General features: G+C 34.1%; 1 protein-coding gene across 4 annotated transcripts in view; it reads left to right on the top strand.

Annotated features, from left to right (window-relative positions):
- The window catches only part of CLPX (caseinolytic mitochondrial matrix peptidase chaperone subunit X), a 43,557-nt gene that overhangs the window by 3,260 nt on the left and 18,616 nt on the right, over window positions 1-21,681 (top strand). For all 4 annotated transcript variants that reach the window (XM_077128225.1, XM_077128226.1, XM_077128229.1 and 1 more), the window contains exons 2-5: window positions 6,075-6,235; window positions 7,187-7,304; window positions 16,748-16,902; window positions 20,123-20,282. In XM_077128225.1, the coding sequence (XP_076984340.1) occupies window positions 6,075-6,235; window positions 7,187-7,304; window positions 16,748-16,902; window positions 20,123-20,282 (594 nt within the window). The remainder of the gene's footprint in view (window positions 1-6,074; window positions 6,236-7,186; window positions 7,305-16,747; window positions 16,903-20,122; window positions 20,283-21,681) is intronic.

Raw genomic sequence — 21,681 nt, 5'->3', positions numbered from 1 at the left:
TCTCCTGCCATGCTGCAGACCCGGGTTTGATTCCTAGTCCATGCACTTCCCCAAAACAACCAAACAAATAGTATAGGAGATTAAACTGAGCATTTAATTTGATTTCCATTTCATTGATTGTTGCACACTTAAATATTGCAATATTGTCACTAAATAGATAATTTTAAATTCTTCTGTGTTGTTTCTAAAATACAAATTAAAGATTGGTTTATCTTTTAAATTGAACCATTTGTATTTTTTACTGAAGAGTGTTTAATTCAATTGAATATAGGAAACTAAATATTTAAAAGTTGAATATGGGAGTGCAATGGTGGCTCAGTGGCAGAATTCTCGCCTGCCCTGCCAGAGACCCGGGTTTGATTCCCCCCTGGGTTTGATTCCCTGAGCCTGCTCATGCCAAAAAAAAAAAAAAAAAAAAAAAAAAAGGGGGTTGAATATATACTACTCTTCTACTTCTTAATATCTGTGAAGTGCTGTACCTTACCCTGAGGGAGGTTTCTTTATAAAAACATGTCTTTGAAACTCAGAAAGTAGCTCAATCTGTATGACAAAAGTTTTGTAAATAGTTTAGCCTTTAACTGTCTTTTAGCTTTGCTGCCAAGTAGCAAAAAGTAGCTCTATCTGTATGACAAAAGTTTTGTAAAGAGTTTAACTTTTAACTGTCTTATCATTGTGGCCAAGTAGTCTTGCAAAATATACTTTGCATGAAATAGTTCCTCGTTTTTTGGCTTACAGGGATTCTTTACCTAGGATTCATGGATAGAATTCAGATGATCTGTGAAGTTTATTTCACTAAACTCTAACTGAAATATAGCATTCTTTTATGAATGTAGGCAACAAACCACAGCAGTATTAGCAATCGGTTAATTTGTCAGCAACTGAAGTCACAAACGTTGTGATACCACATTATAGTTGAGGATATCTCAAACCACTTTTTATAATTTCACTACTTTGAAGTTATGGCAGTTTTAGAATGACTGTTAGAACATTGATTTAGAAGTACATTAAATGTATATTTTAATTGCTTTCCTCTGTTAAATTGCTTATTATCTTTTATATGTTTTAACACATTCAGAGAAGAGGTTCATCCATCCATAGGCTTCACCAGACTGTCAAAGGGGTTCAGAGCACAAAAAGGCTTAAAAACGAAAACGAAACCACAAATGATGGTGAATTTGCTGCAATTATTTATATTTTCTGTGAAAATTTTAAAAGATTATTAAATGTCTGGTCATTTTAGTTTAGTTCAGTGGTTTTAAAAGTGTGGTCCCTAAGGGGTGTACAGGTGGTTCAGTGGTAGAATGCTTGCCTTCCATGTGGGAGACACAACGATTCCTGGACCATGAACCTCCCCCCCACTGCCAAAAAAAAGCATGGTCCCTAGTACAGCAGCAGCAGCTGGCAACTTGTTAGAAATGTATTCTTGAGTCCCACCCCAGACCTTCTGAATCAGACCTGGAGAGGGGCCCTGATTCCTGAGTTTAACAAACCTTCCAGGTGATTTTGTTATACACTTAATTTTGAGAATCACTAGTTTAGTAGTTGTTGCCTATTGTTAGAACAGCCCATAGATTACAAAATGTCAAAACAATACTATAATATCATATCCACCAGGGCCAGCAAAGAAATTCTTAAATTCAAAAGTTTAAATCACATGAACATGATTGTCAGAAAGTATTCTCTGTGGTAACTGTTTTGTTACACTGATTGCATATATTACTTGAAAAGTTTTTTAAGGTGAAAGTCTTTTTTTTCTTTCTGCTCAAACAGTTTTTTTAATTAAAATTTTTTTTAAACATAACAAACATTCCTACCATATGATCATTCCATTCTATTCACAGTAGTAATCAATAATTCACAATATCATCACATGGTTATATATTCATCATCATGATCATTTTTTAGAACATTTGTATCAATTCAGAAAAAGAAATAAAAAGAATACAGAAAAAAATTTATACATACCATACCCCTTCTTACCTCTCCCTTTCGTTGATCACTAGCATTTCAGTCTACTAAATGTATTTTAGCATTTGTTCCCCATTATTTATTTTTAATCCGTATGTTTTACTATCTAGAAAAGGTAGATAAAAGGAGCACCAGACACAAGGTTTTCACAATCACATAGTCACATTGCTAAAGCTGTATCATTATACAATCATCTTCAAGAAACATGGCTACTGAAACACAGCTCTGCATTTTCAGGCAGTTCCTTCCAGCCTCTCCATTATACCTTAACTAAATCGAATAGATTTTAAAAGGATCATATTCATAATTTTTATTTTTCTTAAATTCCTGAAGGTAATTTCCTTTCAGCTTACTTTCTAATAACAGATGTAAATTGTTAAATACTATATTTACTGATACATTTTATTGTAGAGTAAATAGGACATAATGCACTGTGTATTTCAAAGTTAAATTTTGCTCTAAACTTCACAGTACAAATAGGCTCACCAAAGGATTTTTGTAGTTTTCTTAGTACATCATGATTCAATTTAAAAAGTTATACTTGTTACAAAGATTAAGTAATAAGTTATTTTATTATACTGCCTTTCATCAGCTTGCATTTTTTAACATATTGTGGGCATTTCAAATACATTCAGAAATAGAACCATGCACCTCCATATACATATTACGCATCCTCTACAACCGTTAATTTTATACATTCTTGATTTCCTCTGTCTGTCATACACCCTTTTTTTAGGCTGGCTTTTTAGTTTGACTTATTCTTTAAATCTGTTATGTTCTTGGGAAAGCATTAAGGTTTAGCTTCAAATGAACTAACTACCTTAAATCTCAGTCTAATGAGAAATTAGTGACTGTCATTTCATTCAAAAAGGGGAATGTTTTATTTTAGAACATTTGAGATGCCTTTGAAACATTCCTTAGGTGAAAAATATCAAATGTAGGTTTTTTTCATTAATATTCAAGTTCTATAGTATTAAGCAAAATTTATAGTCTCTGGTTTAGGGACCATAGTGTTATAAACCTGTAATTTTTTTGGTATTACATAGAGATGGGACTATTTGATTCTTATTTGTGTCTTTCCTGAGAAATTTGGTAGGTTCATTTTTGTACTTTGTGGAACAGGAATGGATACTCTAGGGTATAACTAAATAAATCAATTCTAAAAGTATTCGTAAACACTTTGGAGTATTGGAGTTAAGACAGCCATTTAGTTATATAACTAAGCAATTGTTTTGGAATTGTTTGAAGGACATGGTTTTGTTTTGTTTTGTTTTGTTTTTGCATGGGCAGGCATCGGGAATCGAACCCAGGTTTCCAGCATCTCAGGCGAGAACTCTGCCACTGAGCCACCATTGCCCTTGAAGGACCTAGTTTTAAACCAAGTTTGCATTTAGATAAAATGTGCGCCCACATATGTATAATGTGCTAAAAGCTCTAACAGGTGTAGAATAAAAACTTAGAATCTAAGTTGGAATCTGTGGGGAATGAAATGAGGGAGGCATAACCAATTCCTTAAATTTATTTACACATTAACCCATGCCCTCTTCCCCCCCCCCCCACTTTATTACCTCCTAACAGCACTCAGGTAAATTGTGTTTCCATTCCTTGGTGATTCATTAATACAGTTAGCTTATACAAGGTTCTGAATAGCTCTACAATACTGAAATCCATGAAATTTTGTTTCTGAGGACTATTCAGCTTACTTGTACAGAGAACACTGAAAAATTTTTTGTTATTGTTGTTGTACCGTATATATAAGATAACATTTTCCATTTTAAGCACTTTCAAGTATACAATTCAGTGGTGTTAATTACATTCACAATGTTGTGCTACCATCTCCACCACCCATTACCAAAACTTTTCAGTCACCTCAAACAGAAACACTGAACCAATTAAGCATTAACTCCCTATTCTTCACCCTCATTCCTGGTAACCTGTATTCTAATTTCTGACTGAATTTGTGTATTCTAATTTCATATAGGTGAGATCATACAATATTTGTCCTTTTGTGTGTGGTTTATTTCACTCAACGAGTTGTCTTCAAGGTTGTTTGCCGCGCTTATCAGAACATCATTCCTTTTTCCAGCTGAATAATATTCCATTGTATGTATATACCACGTTTTGTTTATCCATTCATCCATTGTTGGACAGTTGAATTGCTTCCACCTTTTGGCTCTTGTGAATAATGTTGCTATGAACATTGGTGTGCAAAGTTCAAGTCCCTGCTTTCAATTCTTTTGGGTAGTTACCTCAGTGGGGTTGCCAAGACATATTGTATTTCTATAATTTCCCACCAAACTTTTCCACAGCTGCTTCACCATTGTGTATTCCCACAAACATAACTTCTTTTAAAAAATATTTTTATTCACATACCTTCGCACACATACAGTCCATACATGGCATACAGTCAGTGGCTCACAATATCTCACATAGTTGTGTTTTCATCACCATGATCATTTTTTGGAACATTTGTATCACTCCAGAAAAAGAAATAAAAAGAAAAAAGAAAAAAAACCTAATACATCCCATATCCCTTACCTCTCCCTCTCATTGACCACTAGTATTTTTGTCTACCCAATTTATTTCACCCCTTATCCCCCCTATTATTTATTTATTTTTACCCATTTTTTTTTACTCATCTAACCATACCCTGGGTAAAAGGAGCATAAGACAAGGTTTTCAAAATCACACATTTTGTGATTTTGTACACACAAAATCACATTGTAACAAAATCACATTTTGTTACATTGTAAAAGTTATATCTTTATACAATCATCTTCAAGAAACAAGGCTACTGGAACACAGCTCAACAGTTTCAGGTACTTCCCTCCAGCCCCTCCAAGATACCATAAACTAAAAAGGTATAGCTATATAATACATAAGAATAACCTCCAAGATAACCTTGTGAATCTGTTTGAAATCTCTGAGCCACTGAAATTTTATTTTATCTCATTTCTTTCTATCCCCTTTAGTCAAGAAAGCTTTCTCAGTTCCATAATGCTGGGTCCAGCTCAACCCAGGATTTCTATCCCATGTTGCCTGGGAGATTTACACCCATGGGAGTCATGTCCCACATAATGGGAAGGGCAGTGAGTTTACCTGCCAAGTTGGCTTAGAGAGAGAGGCCACATATGAGGAGCAAAAGAGGTTCTCTGGGGGTGACTCTTAGGCCTGATTTTAAGTAGCCTTAGCTTATCCTTTGCAGGAGTTTAAGTTTCATAGGGGCAAACTCTAAGATCGAGGGCTCAGCTTATTGAGTTGGTTGTCTCCACTGCTTGTGAGAATATCAGAAATTCTCCAAATGGGGAAGTTGAATATTTCCTCATTTCTCCTCAGACCCCCAAGGGGACTTCTTTATTCATTGCCAAAATCATTTTGGGATGTATCAGGCCATCACATTGATCTGGACAAACTAACAAAATCTCTCACCCTATTTAAGATTCCCTGTACTTACGGTGTTCAACTAAATTTACCATACAAGTTAAATTAGGTAGTGCACTGCCCAAAATACAAATTTTGCACCAAATAAATATCTCTTCCTTTGGTCTCACAGAAATTGAAGTTTAGCGCATAGCTTTTTTTTTGGTGCGTGGTCTGGGAATTGAACCCGGGTCTCCCCAAATTCATAACTTTTTAAGGAACGTTTAAAAAATTTGTTTCTGTTGTTGCAAGTATTACCCCCAAATAGCCCCCAAAGTGACATAGGAGAGTTGCTGTTGATACTTATTCTCACTGTAGAAATAATTGAATAAGAATATAGGCTGTAAATGGCCCACAGGAGGTGGGGTAGTTGTTGAACTCTTTCAAACTTTAAATGAGCCACACATTCTTATGATCTGGATGGTTTCACCTCACTTCCAAAGGGCTGGGTGACAAAGAAACAACTTCATTTACTTGGAATCTGCCAAGTCCCAGGCCAGGTCTGTATTTGAGAGGGCTTTGCTTCTGATGATGTCACCTATTTTCTTTAGCAGTATCTACTATTGCTGTGGAAACTATAACTTTTTTCGGCCTCCTTGGGATTTATTAAGGCATGCGTCCTTGAGATTTACTGAGGCACCAAATATATTTGTTGTGTGGACTGACAGATTTTATTTTATTTTCAGGTATTTCTTATGGTCGCATTCATATACCAGTTTTAGGAAGGTTTGGAACCTTTGAAACTCAGATTCTACGAAGAGCTCCTTTTAGAACCTTTATGGAAACACCAGCATACTTTGCGTCAAAAGATGGGATAAGTAAAGATGGCTCTGGAGATGGAAATAAGGTCATTATTTTATCTTTATTGCTACCTGTACACATGTTTGGGTTCTCCCCTTTAATAATTAAATATAATTATAGTTCTTGATTCTTTTGTTTTATATTTCATGTATGAAATATGAAATAATGAATTTTATTATTTTGTATTTGTTTGAACTATAAAATACTTTTATAAGCTTGCACTTAACAAACAGTAATGAAATTTCTAACACCCAGAAATAGTAAGGAAACTTCATTAAATAATCTAATTAGTGAAATTGAGTTAGGAGAAGCTTTCATTTCCTGCTTTCATATAACTCATGATAGTATGAATCCTGCTTCATCCTCTACTGAAAATCTTGGATTTCTGGTATTAAGTGTTGGGCTATTCTGTAATTATGAAGTAGATGATTGGTGATTGTATTGGGTCAATGAATCATTGTAGTTTTTTTTCATTTCGTGAATTTGATTAACATTTGCGCTGTTACCATATGTTAGACAAAATCCCAGGTACTTTCATGTTTACACATTTAATCCTAACAATGGCCTCCTAAAGCAAATGAAATTATCCTCATTTTAAAAGTGAGAAAAGTTAGATTCAAGAATATTAAGAGTCTCTGCCTGCCGTGTTAATTACTCCCAGTTCAATGTCATTGATATATAGTTTTCTAACTATAGAAAGCTCTTTTCCTTAGTGCTGACTGAGTCATTGAAAGAAAGCTGCTTATTATACATGCTGGCACATACCATGTGCAATAAAAATACAGATAAATATATGTGTTTACTAGGCTCATTTTATTTTTGAGATAAATTTATCTTTTTGACACCAGTGACAGAAATATAAATGATACAATTCTATACTAGAATTGTAAAAATTAAAAGTCATTATAAACTATATTGTTTACATTTAATTTATACATAAAATGGTTTCCTGAAAGTAGTAATTGGCACTGTCTGTTTTTCTCCTTCACAACATTAGAAATCAGCGAGTGAGGGAAGCAGTAAGAAAACAGGCTCTGGGAATTCTGGGAAAGGAGGAAACCAGTTGCGCTGTCCTAAATGTGGTGACTTGTGCACACATGTAGAGACCTTTGTGTGTAAGTATTGTTTGTTCTAGTGCTTTCCTTACCTTTTCTATAAATCTTTAAATTTATAGAAATATATAAATTATATAGACTAGTATTTTCTCTTGGGCTTATGTGATTCTCTCTTGTTCACCAGGTACTAAAACTCCCCCTGCATTGCTGATACTTTGCAGTGTGATATATAATTTAGGAAAAAATATTTGCTTCTTTATTTTGCTTATGTGTTGTTTATTTTGAATTTGGATTTTGTGAGTTTTCATATATGTGACCATTGGGCTGTAGGAGAGCCAAGGATTGCTTATCCCGTACTTATTATTATGATTTTCAAATACCTGTTGAGCGTCTTATATATCTGAGAAGTCAGTTATTCAAATAAAGTATCTACCAGAGGAGGTTAGCCCTCAAGTCTAGTAAATGTCTAACAATTATTAATGATTCAGATACTAAGAGGAGAGGAAGTAACTCTCTAAAAGACAAAGCTGTTATTACTGATGTTTTGTTTAATGAATCAAATAACATTTGTTTTTAACAAATTTGATTTGATTAATAACAAAATGCTAGTCTGTGAACTACTCAATTCATAATGGCAGTGCCACATTAAATATATTTTAATTTTTAAAAATTATTTTTTTTAACCAGAGAAAGTCTAAATCTTTTATAGAGCTAAGGAATAATTTATTAGACTAGAAAGGGAAAGAAACTAACATTTAATGAATATCACCACGTATAATTTTATCCTCACAAATTCATTTTTGTCTGGACAGTTCTCATTTTTATAAATGAAGACACTGAGGCTTAACAAACTTAAGTAACTCAAGGTCACAAAGCAGTGAAAATTTGCTATTCAGACATTCTATCCCTATACATTTTAGGGATAACTAACTCCTTTTGGGATTACACTTTTCTTTTATGTAGTGTTTTCAAATTGACAGGTTGTATTAATCACCTGTGGGGTGATTGCTAGACATACAGATTCCCAGAACTTTTTACCTAGAGAGTCTGGTTCTGTAGACCAAGGGGTGGTGGGGTCCTAGTCTGTATGCTAAACAATTGAACCAAGTATGGAAAACACTGCTTTAGTGTTATCTTATCAGCTCAAGGCTAAGATTTATTTTCTTTGGGAATTCTAATTGTGGGTGGGGTGTGGGAGTAGAGAGCCCTGCCCCCAACATCTGAAAACGTTTACATTTTATCTCTATAAATTTGACTTCTTCAGGATATTTCCTATAAGTGGAATCATAGAATATGTGGCCTTTTGTGTCTGGCTTTTTTTATTCAACATAATGTTTCTAAGGTTCTTTGATGTTGTAGCATATAATATTCCTTCATTCCTTTTTATGACATAATAATATTCCATTGTAGTATATACCACATTTTGTTTATTCCTCTGTTGATGGACACTTAAAGAGTTTTCTTCCTTTTGACTATTGTGAATAATGCTGCTCTGGTCACTGGTATACAGATATCTTTTTGAGTTCCTGTTTTCATTTCTTTTGGGTATATGCTTAGATGTGAAATTGCCAGGCTGTATAATCTGTTGAACTTTTTTTTTTTTTTTAACGTGGGCAGGCACCAGAAATCAAACCCAGGTCTCCAGCATGGCAGGTGAGAACTCTGCCACTGAGCCACTGTTGCCCACCCTCTGTTTAACTTTTTGAGTAGCCACCAAACTGTTTTCTGTAGTATCTGTACCTTTTTTTTTTTTGGCATGGGCAAGCACTGGGAATCGAACTGGGTCTCTGGCATGGCAGGCGAGGACTCTGGCCACCGTGTCCCGCCCTCATCATTTTTACATTCCTACCAACAGTGGACAAGGGTTTCAATTTTTCTACATCCTCCCTAAATTTTTTTTTTTTTAATAATAGCCATCCTAGTAGGTATGGATTGGTATCTCATTGGGTTTTTTTTTTTTTTTTTTTTTTCCGCATGGGCAGGCATTGGGAGTCAAACCCAGGTCTCCGGCGTGGCAGGGAAAAACTGCCTGCTAAGCCACAGTGGCCCGTCCCTCATTGTGGTTTTGATTTGCATTTTCCTTATGACTAATATGTTGAGAAAATTTTCATGTGTTTATTGGCCGTTTGTATATTTTCCTTTAAAAAATGTCACTTGAAATCCTTTGCCTGTTTTTTAATTGAGCTGTCTTCTCATTGTTGAGTTGTGAAAGTTCTTTATACATTCTGGTTACTAGACCCTTATCAGATCTATGATTTGTAAATACTCTTTCCCAATCTGTGAGTAGTTCTTTTCTTTTAAATTCTGTGTAACAGGAGTCAACAAACTTTTATTGTGAAGGATCAGATAGTAAATATTTTAAGCTTTGTGGGTCATATGCTATCTGTTGTAACTACTCTGCCATTTTAGTGCAAAAGCAACCATAGACAATATAAATGAATGAGCATGACTATGTTCCCCCCCAAATTTTATATGTGGACACAGAAATTTGAATTTCATTATTTTTTCCCCAACTATTTTAAAATGTAAGAACCATTCTTGACTCCTGTGCCCCACAAAAAAAGAGAACAGACCGTAGTATGCTGATCCTTGCTATATAGTATTCCATCTTGTAAGTATATTTACACTCAGTAATTTAGTATTTTCTTATAATGCTATTAACACAGGATACTTTTGCTTGAATTTGTGGAAATAAGATATCATTTTATGGGAACCATTATGAATGTATAGAATATCATCAGAAATTGAGGAAATAAGAGTAACATCTAAGAAATTTCTGATTATAGGAATGATAGATACAATTTTCTTTTGCCCATTTAAAAAATAGCTTGTTAAAATAAAACAAAAAAAAACTTGTTAAACATGTATAATTTTTCCACTTTTATTCATGGTAGAACCTTTAGTTTTTATTTTTATTGACTTATACTTTTTAAAGGGTCATTATCCTTATGTTTCTTGGAGTAGGAATTGAACTTTTCTGCAGTGGGTTGGAGAGTTTATGTTGGACCTTGAAATATTTAGAATCATGAGGAAATCTCCTAAAAGGGTTTTTACTAAGGCACTCTTTCTGTCTTTGGCATAATATACAAGCATGTTTAGTGGGGCAGGAATCTGTATGAGAAAATATAGGATGCTTGTAAGTAACCGTTTCAAGGAAAATGTTTTCTTTACCCCCTGACTAATAAAATTAGACTTTTACCCCTATTTTTGCAAGTAAAACATGTGCAATATAATGCTTGCTTTTTTTTACATAGTGTTTTTTTTAAATAGTGTTTTGAATACTAAAATTGTGTCCTCAGACTTAGATATGTATTGAACACGTTTTAGTGTAAAATTATATTGCAAATATTCAAATAGAATTTAGCGATCCTTCAAAAGTAATAACATACTTTTTAAAATTTTTTATTAATCAAAAAAAAATACAAGAGAGAAACACAAACATTCTCAACACATACTCAAAAATTCACAATATCATCACATAGTTGCATATTCATCATCATGATCATTTCCCAGAACATTTCCATCAATTCAGAAATAGAAATAAAAAGACAACAGAAAAATAAAACAAAAACACACACAAAAAATTTTACGTACCATACCCCTTACCCCTCCCTTTCATTGATCACTAGCATTTCAAACTAAATTTATTTTAACGTTTGTTCTCCCTATTATTTATTTTTATTCCGTATGTTCTACTCATCTGTTGACAAGGTAGCTAAAAGGAGCATCAGACACAAGGTTTTCACAATCACACAGTCACATTGTGAAAGCTATATCATTATACAATCATCATCAAGAAACATGGCTACTGGAACACAGCTCTACATTTTCAGGTAGTTCCCTTCAGTCTCTCCATTACATCTTGGTTAACAAGGTGATATCTACTTAATGCATAAGAGTAACCTCCAGGATAACCTCTCGACTCTGTTTGGAATCTCTCAGCCTTTGACACTTTGTCTCATTTCACTCTTCCCCCTTTTGGTGGAGAAGGTTTTCTCAATCCCTTGATGCTGTGTCTCAGCTCATTCTAGAGTTTTTCTCAATCCCTTGATGCTGAGTCTCAGCTCATTCTGGGATTTCTGTCCCACGTTGCCAGGAAGGTCCACACCCCTGGGAGTCATGTCCCACATAGACAGGGGGGAGGGTGGTGAGTTTGCTTACTGTGTTGGCTGGAGAGAGAGGCCACGTCTGAGCAACAAAAGAGGTTCTCTTGGGGGTGACTCTTAGGCCTAATTTTAAGTAACCCCTGTGGGGTTAGGTTTCATATGAACAAACCCCAAGACTGGGGGCTCAGCCTATAGCTTTGGTAGTCCACACTGCTTGTGAGAATATCAAGAATTCAACTTGGGAAAGTTGAATTTTCCCCGGTTCTCACCATTCCCCAAAGGGGACTTTGCAAATACTTTTCCACTCACTGATCAAATCATGACATCACCTGGCCAAACCAACAAAATCTCATGTCCTAAACAAAGTTCTATTTACTTAAGGTGTTCAGCCAACTATCTACATAATTTATATTAGAAGATGCACTAGTCAAGGTATAAATTTGTACCAAATAAACATTTTTTGCTTTAGTCTCACACATAAGTTGAAATTTTAAAATATTAATTACTATCTGTTTTCAGCACACTGCAGTAATGACATTCTTTTGTTCTTCCTCATGCAAAAATGGCTTTTAAATTTGTACATTTAGTCACTATCATTATACACTCTAGGCATTCCTAGATTATATCATCTCAATCTTTATCGTCTATCTTTCTTTGTGATTTCATTAATGCCCCAGCCCTCCTCCCTCTATCATTCTCATATGCAGCTTCATTCAGTGTTTTAGCATAATTGTATTAGTTAGGTAATATTGTGCTGTCCATTTCTGAGTTTTTATATTCAGTCCTGTTGTATAATCTGTATCCCTTCAGCTCCAATTACCCAATATCTTACCCTATTTCTATCTCCTGATGGTCTCTGTTACCAACGAAATATTCCAAGTTTATTCACTAATGTCAGTTCATATCAGTGAGACCATATAGTATTTGTCCTTTTGTTTCTGGTTAATCACACTCAGCATGTCCTTAAGGTCCATTCATGTTGTCACATACTTCATGACTTTATTCTATCTTACAGCTGCATAATATTCCATCTTATGTAAATGCCACAGTTTGTTTAGCTAACCGTCTGTTGAAGTAATAACATATTTTGAGAACATTCAGTTTTAACAGCCGATCAAATGGTATCTAAGTTAGTTTTTAATACTTAGAATTTTAGAACTTTGCTATCTGAATTGTAGATTTTTTCCTTGTTGTCTTAATTTTAAATTGGTTTATGAAACTTACTGTGCAAACACAGGCTTTACAATGATTTTATGGGTACTTTATTTAAATATGCCTATGGTTAAGCTAACGAAGATATCCATTGTTGGGTGTTCTAAGTATATTGTTTTCTTAAATAAGAAGTATGTAAATAATAAAAAAACAATAAAATTAAAAAAAACCCACAAGTGGGCAGGTCAAACAGGTATCTGATCCCCCTCTTGGTCCCATTGTTTCTTCTCTTCCCAGACGAAATGATCACCTTTGTTAAAAAAAAAAAAAAAAAAAAAAGAGATACCGTTTCACACCCGCTAGAATGACTATTAAGAAAATGAAAACTGAATGTTGGAGAGAATGTGAAGAAATAGGAACACTCATTCATTGTTGGTGGGAATGTTAAATGGTGCATCTGCTATGAAAGACAGTTGTCTGTTCCTTCTAAAGTTAAGTACCATATGACCAAGCAGTACTACTTCTAAAACTATATGTGAAAGAATTCAAAGCAGAGACTTGAACAGATACTTGCACACCAATGTTTATAGCAGCATTATTCACAACTGCCAAAAGATGGAACAACCCAAGTATCTATCAACAGATGAATGATAAATAAAATGTGGTTTATAAAAAAAAAGTAATAACACGGATGTGATTTGTTGCTATTTAATCTCTTTTTTCTTTGACCTAATTCCTTTAGAGAAATATTTGTCCGTGTGTTCTCAGACAGAACTTTCCTGTCACACAGCCTGAACTAGATCAGAGGCTTCTCTGCCTTTAATCTCTGCCCCCATTTACCATCAGTAAAGACTGTAAACTGGTGCCTCATTAAAAAAGAAAGGCGTCGACTTAACTTTCCTATTGATGGGAAATGTATTTACACTTGTGTTATCCAAAAGTATATGGAATAGCTTGATCATTTTCTTTAGGAAAAATTTTTTTAGGTGTTTAATAAATAGAAAATATGAATGAGCTTTCTTCTTTGCTAGTTGAAAATTTGCTACTAGAATTTATCCAGAACATACTTTTTTTTTTTTGTAAGGGCAGGCACTGGGAATCAAACTCGGGTCTCTGGCACGGTGGGTGAAAACTCTGCCATGAGCCACCATGGCCCGCCCCAGAATATACTTTTGACTGACCTTTTGTTTAAGAATGGAAATATGAGTTAAATTGATAGAATTAATAATGAAATTTATGTTCTAAATGTAGAAATGTCTATTTTTTTCTTCATTTAAATTTATTTTTTTTGAGGATTTAGGTGTGTTTGTCAGTGTAGTTTTTCCTATAATTTATGCATTATGTGTGTGTGTGTGTATATATATAATTTACAAATTATATTTATAAATTTATAAATTTCCATCATTTTCTTGATTCTTTTTCTCTGCAGTTCTATCTGGTTGAATTACATAAAGATAACACAAAAAAGTATTAAAAAGAAAGAGGCAAAAATCATCTTTGGATTAAATAAAGGATATATATTTTTTCTATTTTTTTATAATCAGTAATTCACAGTATCATCACATAAGTGCATATTCATCATCATGATCATTTCTTGGAACATTTGCATCTATTCAGAAAAAGAAATAAAAAGAAAACAGAAAAAAATTCATACATACCATACCCTCTTCCACTCCCCCTCACTGATCACTAGCATTTCAATCTAAATTTATTTTAACATTTGTTCCCCCCTATTATTCCTCTTTATTCCAGATGTTTTACTCATCTGTTGATAGGGTAGATAAAAGGAGCATCAGACACAAGGTTTTCACAATCACACAGTCACATTGTGAAAGTTATATCATTATACAATCATCTTCAAGAAACATGGCTACTGGAATGTAGTTCCACATTTTCAGGCAGTTCCCTCCAGCCTTTCCACTACATCTTAACTAACAAGGTGATATCTATTTAATGCGTAAGAATAATCTCCAGGGTAACCTCTCGACTGTTTAATCTCTTAGCCATTGACACTTTATTTTGTCTCATTTCACTCTTCCCCCTTTTGGTCGAGAAGGTTTTCTAAATTCCCTGATGTTGAGTCTCAGCTCATTCTAGGTCTTTTCTCAATCCCTTGATGCTGAGTCTCAGCTTATTCCAGGATTTCTGTCCCACGTTGCTAGGAAGGTCCACACCCCTGGGAGTCGTGTCCCACGTAGACAGGGGAAGAGGGCAATGAGTTTGCTTGTTGTGTTGGCTGGAGAGAGAGGCCACATCTGAGCAACAAAAGAGGTTATCTTGGGGGTGACTCTTAGGCCTAATTTTAAGTAGGGTTGACCTATCCTTTGTGGGGTTAAGTTTCATATGAACAAACCCCAAGATTGAGGGGCTCAGCCTATAGCTTTGATTGTCCGCACTGCTTGTGAGAATATCAAGAATTCAACTTGGAGAAGTTGAATTTTCTCCCTTGCTCATCATTCCCCAAAGGGGACTTTGCAAATACTTTTTTATTCACTGTTCAATCACTCTGGGATTTATCAGGGCATCACTCTGGACAAACCAACAAAATTGCATGTCCTACTCAAGGTTCCATGTACTTATAGTGTTCAATTAAGCTGTCTACATAAGTTATATTAGGAAATGCACTAGTCAAAATATAAATTTTAAATAAAGGATATTTTATAGTGATGCATTGAAATTGAGAAATCCTTTTTATTCTCACTGCACTTTTTAATTCCTACTGCACTGGGCTCTCGAAAGCTGTATGATTATCTTTAAATCAAGTCAGTATCACTGAGAAAGTTGTTACTTTGTTTAGTTTCTTAGTGATTTTTAGATCTGAGAAATAGGAATTAGTGGAGTAAAGATGAAAGTAAGGTAAGAACTTTTGTATCTTCATCTGTTCTAAGAAATGATCATGATGAATATACAACTATGTGATATTGTGAATTACTGATTATATATGTAGAATGGAATGATCATATGGTAAGAATGTTTATGTTTGTTGTTATGTTTTTAAAAAATTAAAAAATTAAAAAAAAGTTTTGTATCTTGATCAAGCCAAGGTTTTTTGCTTTTCTTTAAATATATTTATTGCTATATCTTCGTGTACCATGCAGTGCATCCAAAGTATATAATTTGTGTCTCACAGTATCATCACATAGTTATGTATTCATCACCATGATCATCTTCAGAACATTTGTATTATTCCAGAAAAAGAAATAGAGGAAAAAACCCATACATGCCATACCTCTTACCCCTCCTTCTCATTGACCCACTAGTATTGCAGTCTACCCAATTTTTTTTTTTTACCCCTTATCCCCCACCCCCTATTATTTATTTATTTATTTTTGTTCTTATATTTTTACTTAACTGTCCATACCCTGGATAAAAGAAATGCAAGCCATAAGGTTTTCAGTCACACAGTTACATTGTAAAAGCTGTATCATTATACAATCATCTTCAAGAATCAAGGCTACTTAGAGAGTACAGTTCAACAGGTTCAGGTACTTCCCTCCAGCCCCTCCTATACACCATAAACTAAAAAGGGATAGCTATATAGTGCATAAGAATAATCTCCAGGCCACTGAAACTTTATTTTGTCTCATTTCTCTCTTCCCCCTTTGGTCAAGAAGGCTTTCTCAATCCCATGATGCCAGGTCCCAGCTCATCCCCAGAAGTTAACGTCCCACATTGCCAGGGAGATTTACACCCCTGGGAGTCATGTTCCACATAAAAGGGAGGGCAGTTAGTTTGCCTGCTGAGCTAAGCCAAGGTTTTTTAAGTGTTCACAGGTTTGAGAGCACCTAAAGAATATATATTTTTACGGATTAAATAGATCTCTTTTGACTTTTCTGTATGTTAGAAAATTTTCATAATAAAATATTGGAAAATAGATTAATCTGCTTGTACTTTATATTTTTCACAGTTCACTCAAGTATTTCAATAAAATAAACTATTCCTTAGTATCCCTATAAAAGAACTTTATGGAAAGTCAAAAGAATCTCAAATAATCTTTTCTCTTAATGAAGTATATTACAGAATAGAAGAACCTATTGGAAATAAAATATAAATAATAGTTTACTGAGCTTATTTATCTTTATAGTATTCTTAGTGTGTAAATTAGGCTAATGTCTGCTGTGGCTGGTGGAGTGAAGTACACGCATACTTTTTGTCAAATGCATAGTTTCATTTACATTTAGTCTTTAAGTTTAAACACTTTGAATTATTATTTAATTTCCTCTGCTGATCTTTTTTCTTTTATAGCATCTACCCGTTTTGTGAAGTGTGAAAAGTGTCATCATTTTTTTGTTGTGCTATCTGAAGCAGACTCAAAGAAAAGCATAATTAAAGAACCTGAATCAGCAGCAGAAGCTGTAAAATTGGCATTCCAACAGAAACCACCTCCTCCCCCTAAGAAGGTATGGGTCTTAGTTTGGTTTTATAAGAATTTTGTCTTGAAATATTTCATTCGTCTTCTCCCTCCATTTTATTTATTTATTATTAATTTTTATAATTAAAAAAATATATAACAACAAACAAACGCAAACATTCTTAACTTTTGATCATTCCATTCTACATATATAATCAGTAATTCACAATATCATCACATAGTTGCATATTCATCATCATGATCATTTCTTGGAACATTTGCAACAATTCAGAAAAAGAAATTAAAAGACAACAGAAAAAAATTCATTACATATCACACCCCCCACACCTCTCCCCCATCAATCACTAGCATTTCAGTCTAAATTTATGTCAACATTTGTTCCCCCTATTATTCGTCTTTATTCCATATGTTTTACTCATCTGTTGATAGGGTAGATAAAAGGAGCATCAGACACAAGGTTTTCACAATCACACAGTCACATTGTGAAGGCTTTATCATTATACAATCATCTTCAAGAAACATGGCTACTGGAACACAGCTCTACATTTTCAGGCAGTTCCCTCCAGCCTCTCCACTACATCTTGACTAACAAGGTATTATCTATTTAATGCATAAGAATAACCTCTGGGATAACCTCTTGACTCTGTTTGGAATCTCTCAGCCATTGACACTTTTTTTGTCTCATTTTGCTCTTCTCCCTTTTGGTTGAGAAGGTTTCCTCAATCCTTTGATGCTGAGTCTCACCTCATTCTAGGATTTCTGTCCCACATTGTCAGGAAGGTCCACACCCCTGGGAGTTATGTCCCACGTAGACGGGGGAAGAGGGCAATGAGTTTGCTTGTTGTGTTGGCTGGAGAGAGAGGCCACATCTGAGCAACAAAAGAGGTTATCTTGGGGGTGACTTTTAGGCCTAAATTTAAGTAGGGTTGACCTATCCTTTGTGGGGTTAAGTTTCATATGAACAAACTCCAAGATTGGGGGGCTTAGCCTATAGCTTTGGTTGCCCGCACTGCTTGTGAGAATATCAAGAATTCAACTTGGGGAAGTTGAATTTTCCCCCTTTCTCATCATTCCCCAAAGGGGACTTTGCAAATACTTTTTTATTCACTGTTCACATCACTCTGGACAAACCGATAAAATCTCATGCCCTATTCAAGGTTCCATGTACTTATGGTGTTCAATTAAGCTGTCTACATAAGTTATATTAGGAGATGCACTAGTCAAAATATAAATTTTGTACGAAATAAACATTTTTTGCTTTAGTTTCACATATAAATTAAAATTTCAAAATATTAATTCCCATCTATTTTCAGCACCCTGCAGTAATGACATTCCTTTGTTCTTCCTCATGCAAAAACATTTTTTAAATTTGTACATTTAGTTACTATCATTATACACTCCAGGCATTCCTAGATTATACCATCTCAGTTTTTATCGTCTTTCTTTCTGATTTCATTTATGCCCCCACACTCCTCCCTCTCTCATTCTCACATTCAGGTTCATTCAGTGTTTTAACATGATGGTATTACAGTTAGGTATTATTGTGCTATCCATTTCTGAGTTTTTACAATCAGTCCTGTTGTATAATCTGTATCCCTTCAGCTCCAATTACCCAATATCTTACCCTATTTCTATCTCCTGATGGTCTCTGCTACCAATGAAATTCTCCAAGTTTATTCACTAATGTCAGTTTATATCAGTGTCCCTCCATTTTATTTTGAATCCTAATACTAGTCTATAAACAGGTGTTTTAAGTTCTTAATATAGACTATATCTGGCTAAATTGTTATTGATATTTGATACTTGGAATTTAGACATTGAAGCCATTGCTTTTTTCCCATGATATGATTTCTACACTTAGTAACAATGAAATATAGTTAGATGATTATTAGAATGGTGTTAATACCAAGTTAATATGAAATAATATCCTTCAATAGAGCAGCTTTAGATTTCTTTTTGTTAGTTTGAGCCCCTAAATAACACCAGTCTGCCATTCTCCCTCTTAAACTATTCTATTTTATGGTAAAACAGTCTTCAGTCTAATAGTGTAAGCAAGTAATTTTTGGCAGCCAGTGTGCCATGACCCCTGGGTAGCACAGTGGGTTTTGTGGTATGGGCTCTTTCCAGGAGTCTTGGACAGAGAGTGATTTGGCTCTGAGAAACAGGGCAGCGTATATAACCAGCTCCATTGGGTACTTGATGTGCACTCTCTGAGAACTGGGATCCCTGCCCCCTGGCTGTATGCCCATTGTTTTGACCTTGTCTCAATCAGTCCTGTTGGACACTTAGATTATTTGTCATCTTCTGTCTCAGTGTAACTTTCTTTTTTCTATTGAGCTTAGATCCTAGTTCATTTGTCCCTATCGTCAGATGTGCCATGACAGATTTAGTAATTCATGAGTATAATTTGTGAGGAATGAAGACGACTTTAAAAAACTACAATAAATGTATATAGTCAACAGCTGAAGAGTTGGTCATGTAAAAATAAGTAATGTAATGAACATATTGTTAGTAAGCTTTATAGTCTCTCTACTAATTTGTGTAGACTTTAGACATCTAAGTCAAAGTTCTAGAAAATAAATAGGCAGTTTAACTGGTCATAGTTCATTTCTGTTCATTAAAAGCTGAAGGAATTTACCCTGTTTTCCATGCTGTTGGCAATATCTGAATATAGAATAGAGCTGTAGTTTCTAAGTGTAAAAAATTTAGGTAGATAATTTAGATAAATGAGTACCTTCAAAGTTAATATCTGAGTAAAAAACTAAATATTCATTCATGAATATTAAAATGTATATATAATGGTAATTTAATGGCTTTGGTTATATAATGCCTTTTTCTGAAAGTGTAGTTTTAGAATTATCTTCATGAAGACAGTTATTCTATGTAGAGGTGTAGAAATGATTTAATGGATTACTTTACTGCTAATGCCTTTAGGTGCATGTTGCATATGTAGGTGTCCTAAATTAATATTTTATTTAAAAAATAGCATTGATGACATTGTTTATAGAACAGAAACCGCCGTAGTACTAGTAGAATACAGTGATACAGAGAACAAATGAATTGTGTTTTGGTTTGTTTTGCATTTAGAGTTTCTGAGTCATTGCTACATAATGCATTGTGCCCTTGGCTTTTCATTTTTCATGATAGTCTTTATTCAAATTTATAAGCAAATATGCTCAGTATAGATCCTTTTAATGTACATTTTTAGTGTTGCTCTTAGTAAACTGTCCATACCAATCATTTTTCAGATTTATAACTACCTCGACAAGTATGTTGTTGGCCAGTCGTTTGCTAAGAAGGTACTTTCAGTTGCTGTCTACAATCATTATAAGAGAATATATAATAATATCCCACCTAATCTGAGACAACAAGCAGAAGTGGAGAAACCAACATCATTAACACCTAGAGGTTAGTGTTTTAAATTATTGACTAAATAGGTTACTGTGTTCTTAGTAATAAGAATATATTCTTATTAATAAATAAAAAGTAAGCTTTATTTGTCACTCTTTGCTTTGGTCTTAAAAAGCTTATAGTGTACTGCAGTGTTTTTCCAAAGTGCAGGTCACTTCCCATTGGTGGATCATGAAATCATTTCGTAGGTTGCCTACAGCATTTTTTTTTTACCCAAATGTAACAGATGAAGATAGAAAATATCAAAGTGCATTAACTTGTAGTTCAGGTAAGTATTGTTTCTTGAAACTTTTGTTTTCAGTTATATGTGCATCACAAAGTATAAAATGTATTTCTTATTGAGAAGAATGCTTGAAAATCTCTGGGGTTGACTTTTAAGAAGTCATCTTAAAATTGTAGACTTAACCACAAAGAGTTCTCCATGAACAGCACACTACAGTGCTAGGTACTACTCTAGGTCTCTCCTTTGGGTTCAGGATACAGAATTTCATTTGCCTAAGTCAGAGTTAGGGGAAGATGGTAACTGTTGCACAGCATGTTGAGCACTACTTGCTCTTTGGGCTGCAGCTATGAATTGCAAGGATAAGGGCATATTTGTAAATTTCTCAAGGTATAACTCCTACTAGGATAGATTTTGTACTGTGTATCTTAACTTACTGTGGGTAATATGTGTTATATTGTAGAATGATTTTATTAAAAACAACTAAGAATACAGTAAAATGAAATATTCAAGTTTTTATTTTGTTGACCAGAGAGCCCTGATTTCTAACTTAGGTCTCCAACCCATTGTTTTAAGTTCTTTTAGCCATCACCTTGTCCTTTGAGGGCATTCTGCTAAATACTTACAACCTATTAAATTTATAAAATCTCAACATCTGTTGATTACTTTTAGTAGCTACTAAATTAATAAATAATTTCAACAAAGTTACTTTTTGACCTTATTGCAAAATAGTTAGTGTATCAGTTACTTTGTTTTTAGAAAGGGTTATCATAATAACTGATGGGAAGATTTAGAACCTACATTTTTACAAGGTCCAAAAAGCACTATTTAGTTATGGAACAAAATAATTTTTTGTGATTCATCAGGTTGGCTCAATATTTATTGAAGTGCTAGAAGAGCAAATGATTATGTGGTATTTATAATGTGAAGGGTTTTAAGTCCTATTTTATTGTAGACTTAAATTATTACTACTCTTTTCTTTAAATAGATGTCAGATTTGCTTTCAGCAAGTGTAAATATTAGCAACTGGACAGCCATCATTAAGTTTTTTTTTTAACATAGAAAATTTGAAGCAATAGATTCTCATAATATGATAAGCTGAAAAAATGTTAATGAACACCTCTTTAAATATATTTGTAAGAGAGCAGGCAGTGGGATACTTATTGTTCTCTCAAA

The sequence above is a fragment of the Tamandua tetradactyla genome, chromosome 14 (genome assembly GCF_023851605.1).
Source record: "Tamandua tetradactyla isolate mTamTet1 chromosome 14, mTamTet1.pri, whole genome shotgun sequence".
NCBI lineage: Eukaryota > Metazoa > Chordata > Mammalia > Pilosa > Myrmecophagidae > Tamandua > Tamandua tetradactyla.
Note: the sequence above shows the minus strand (reverse complement) of the source record. Positions and strands in the feature narration are given on the sequence as shown.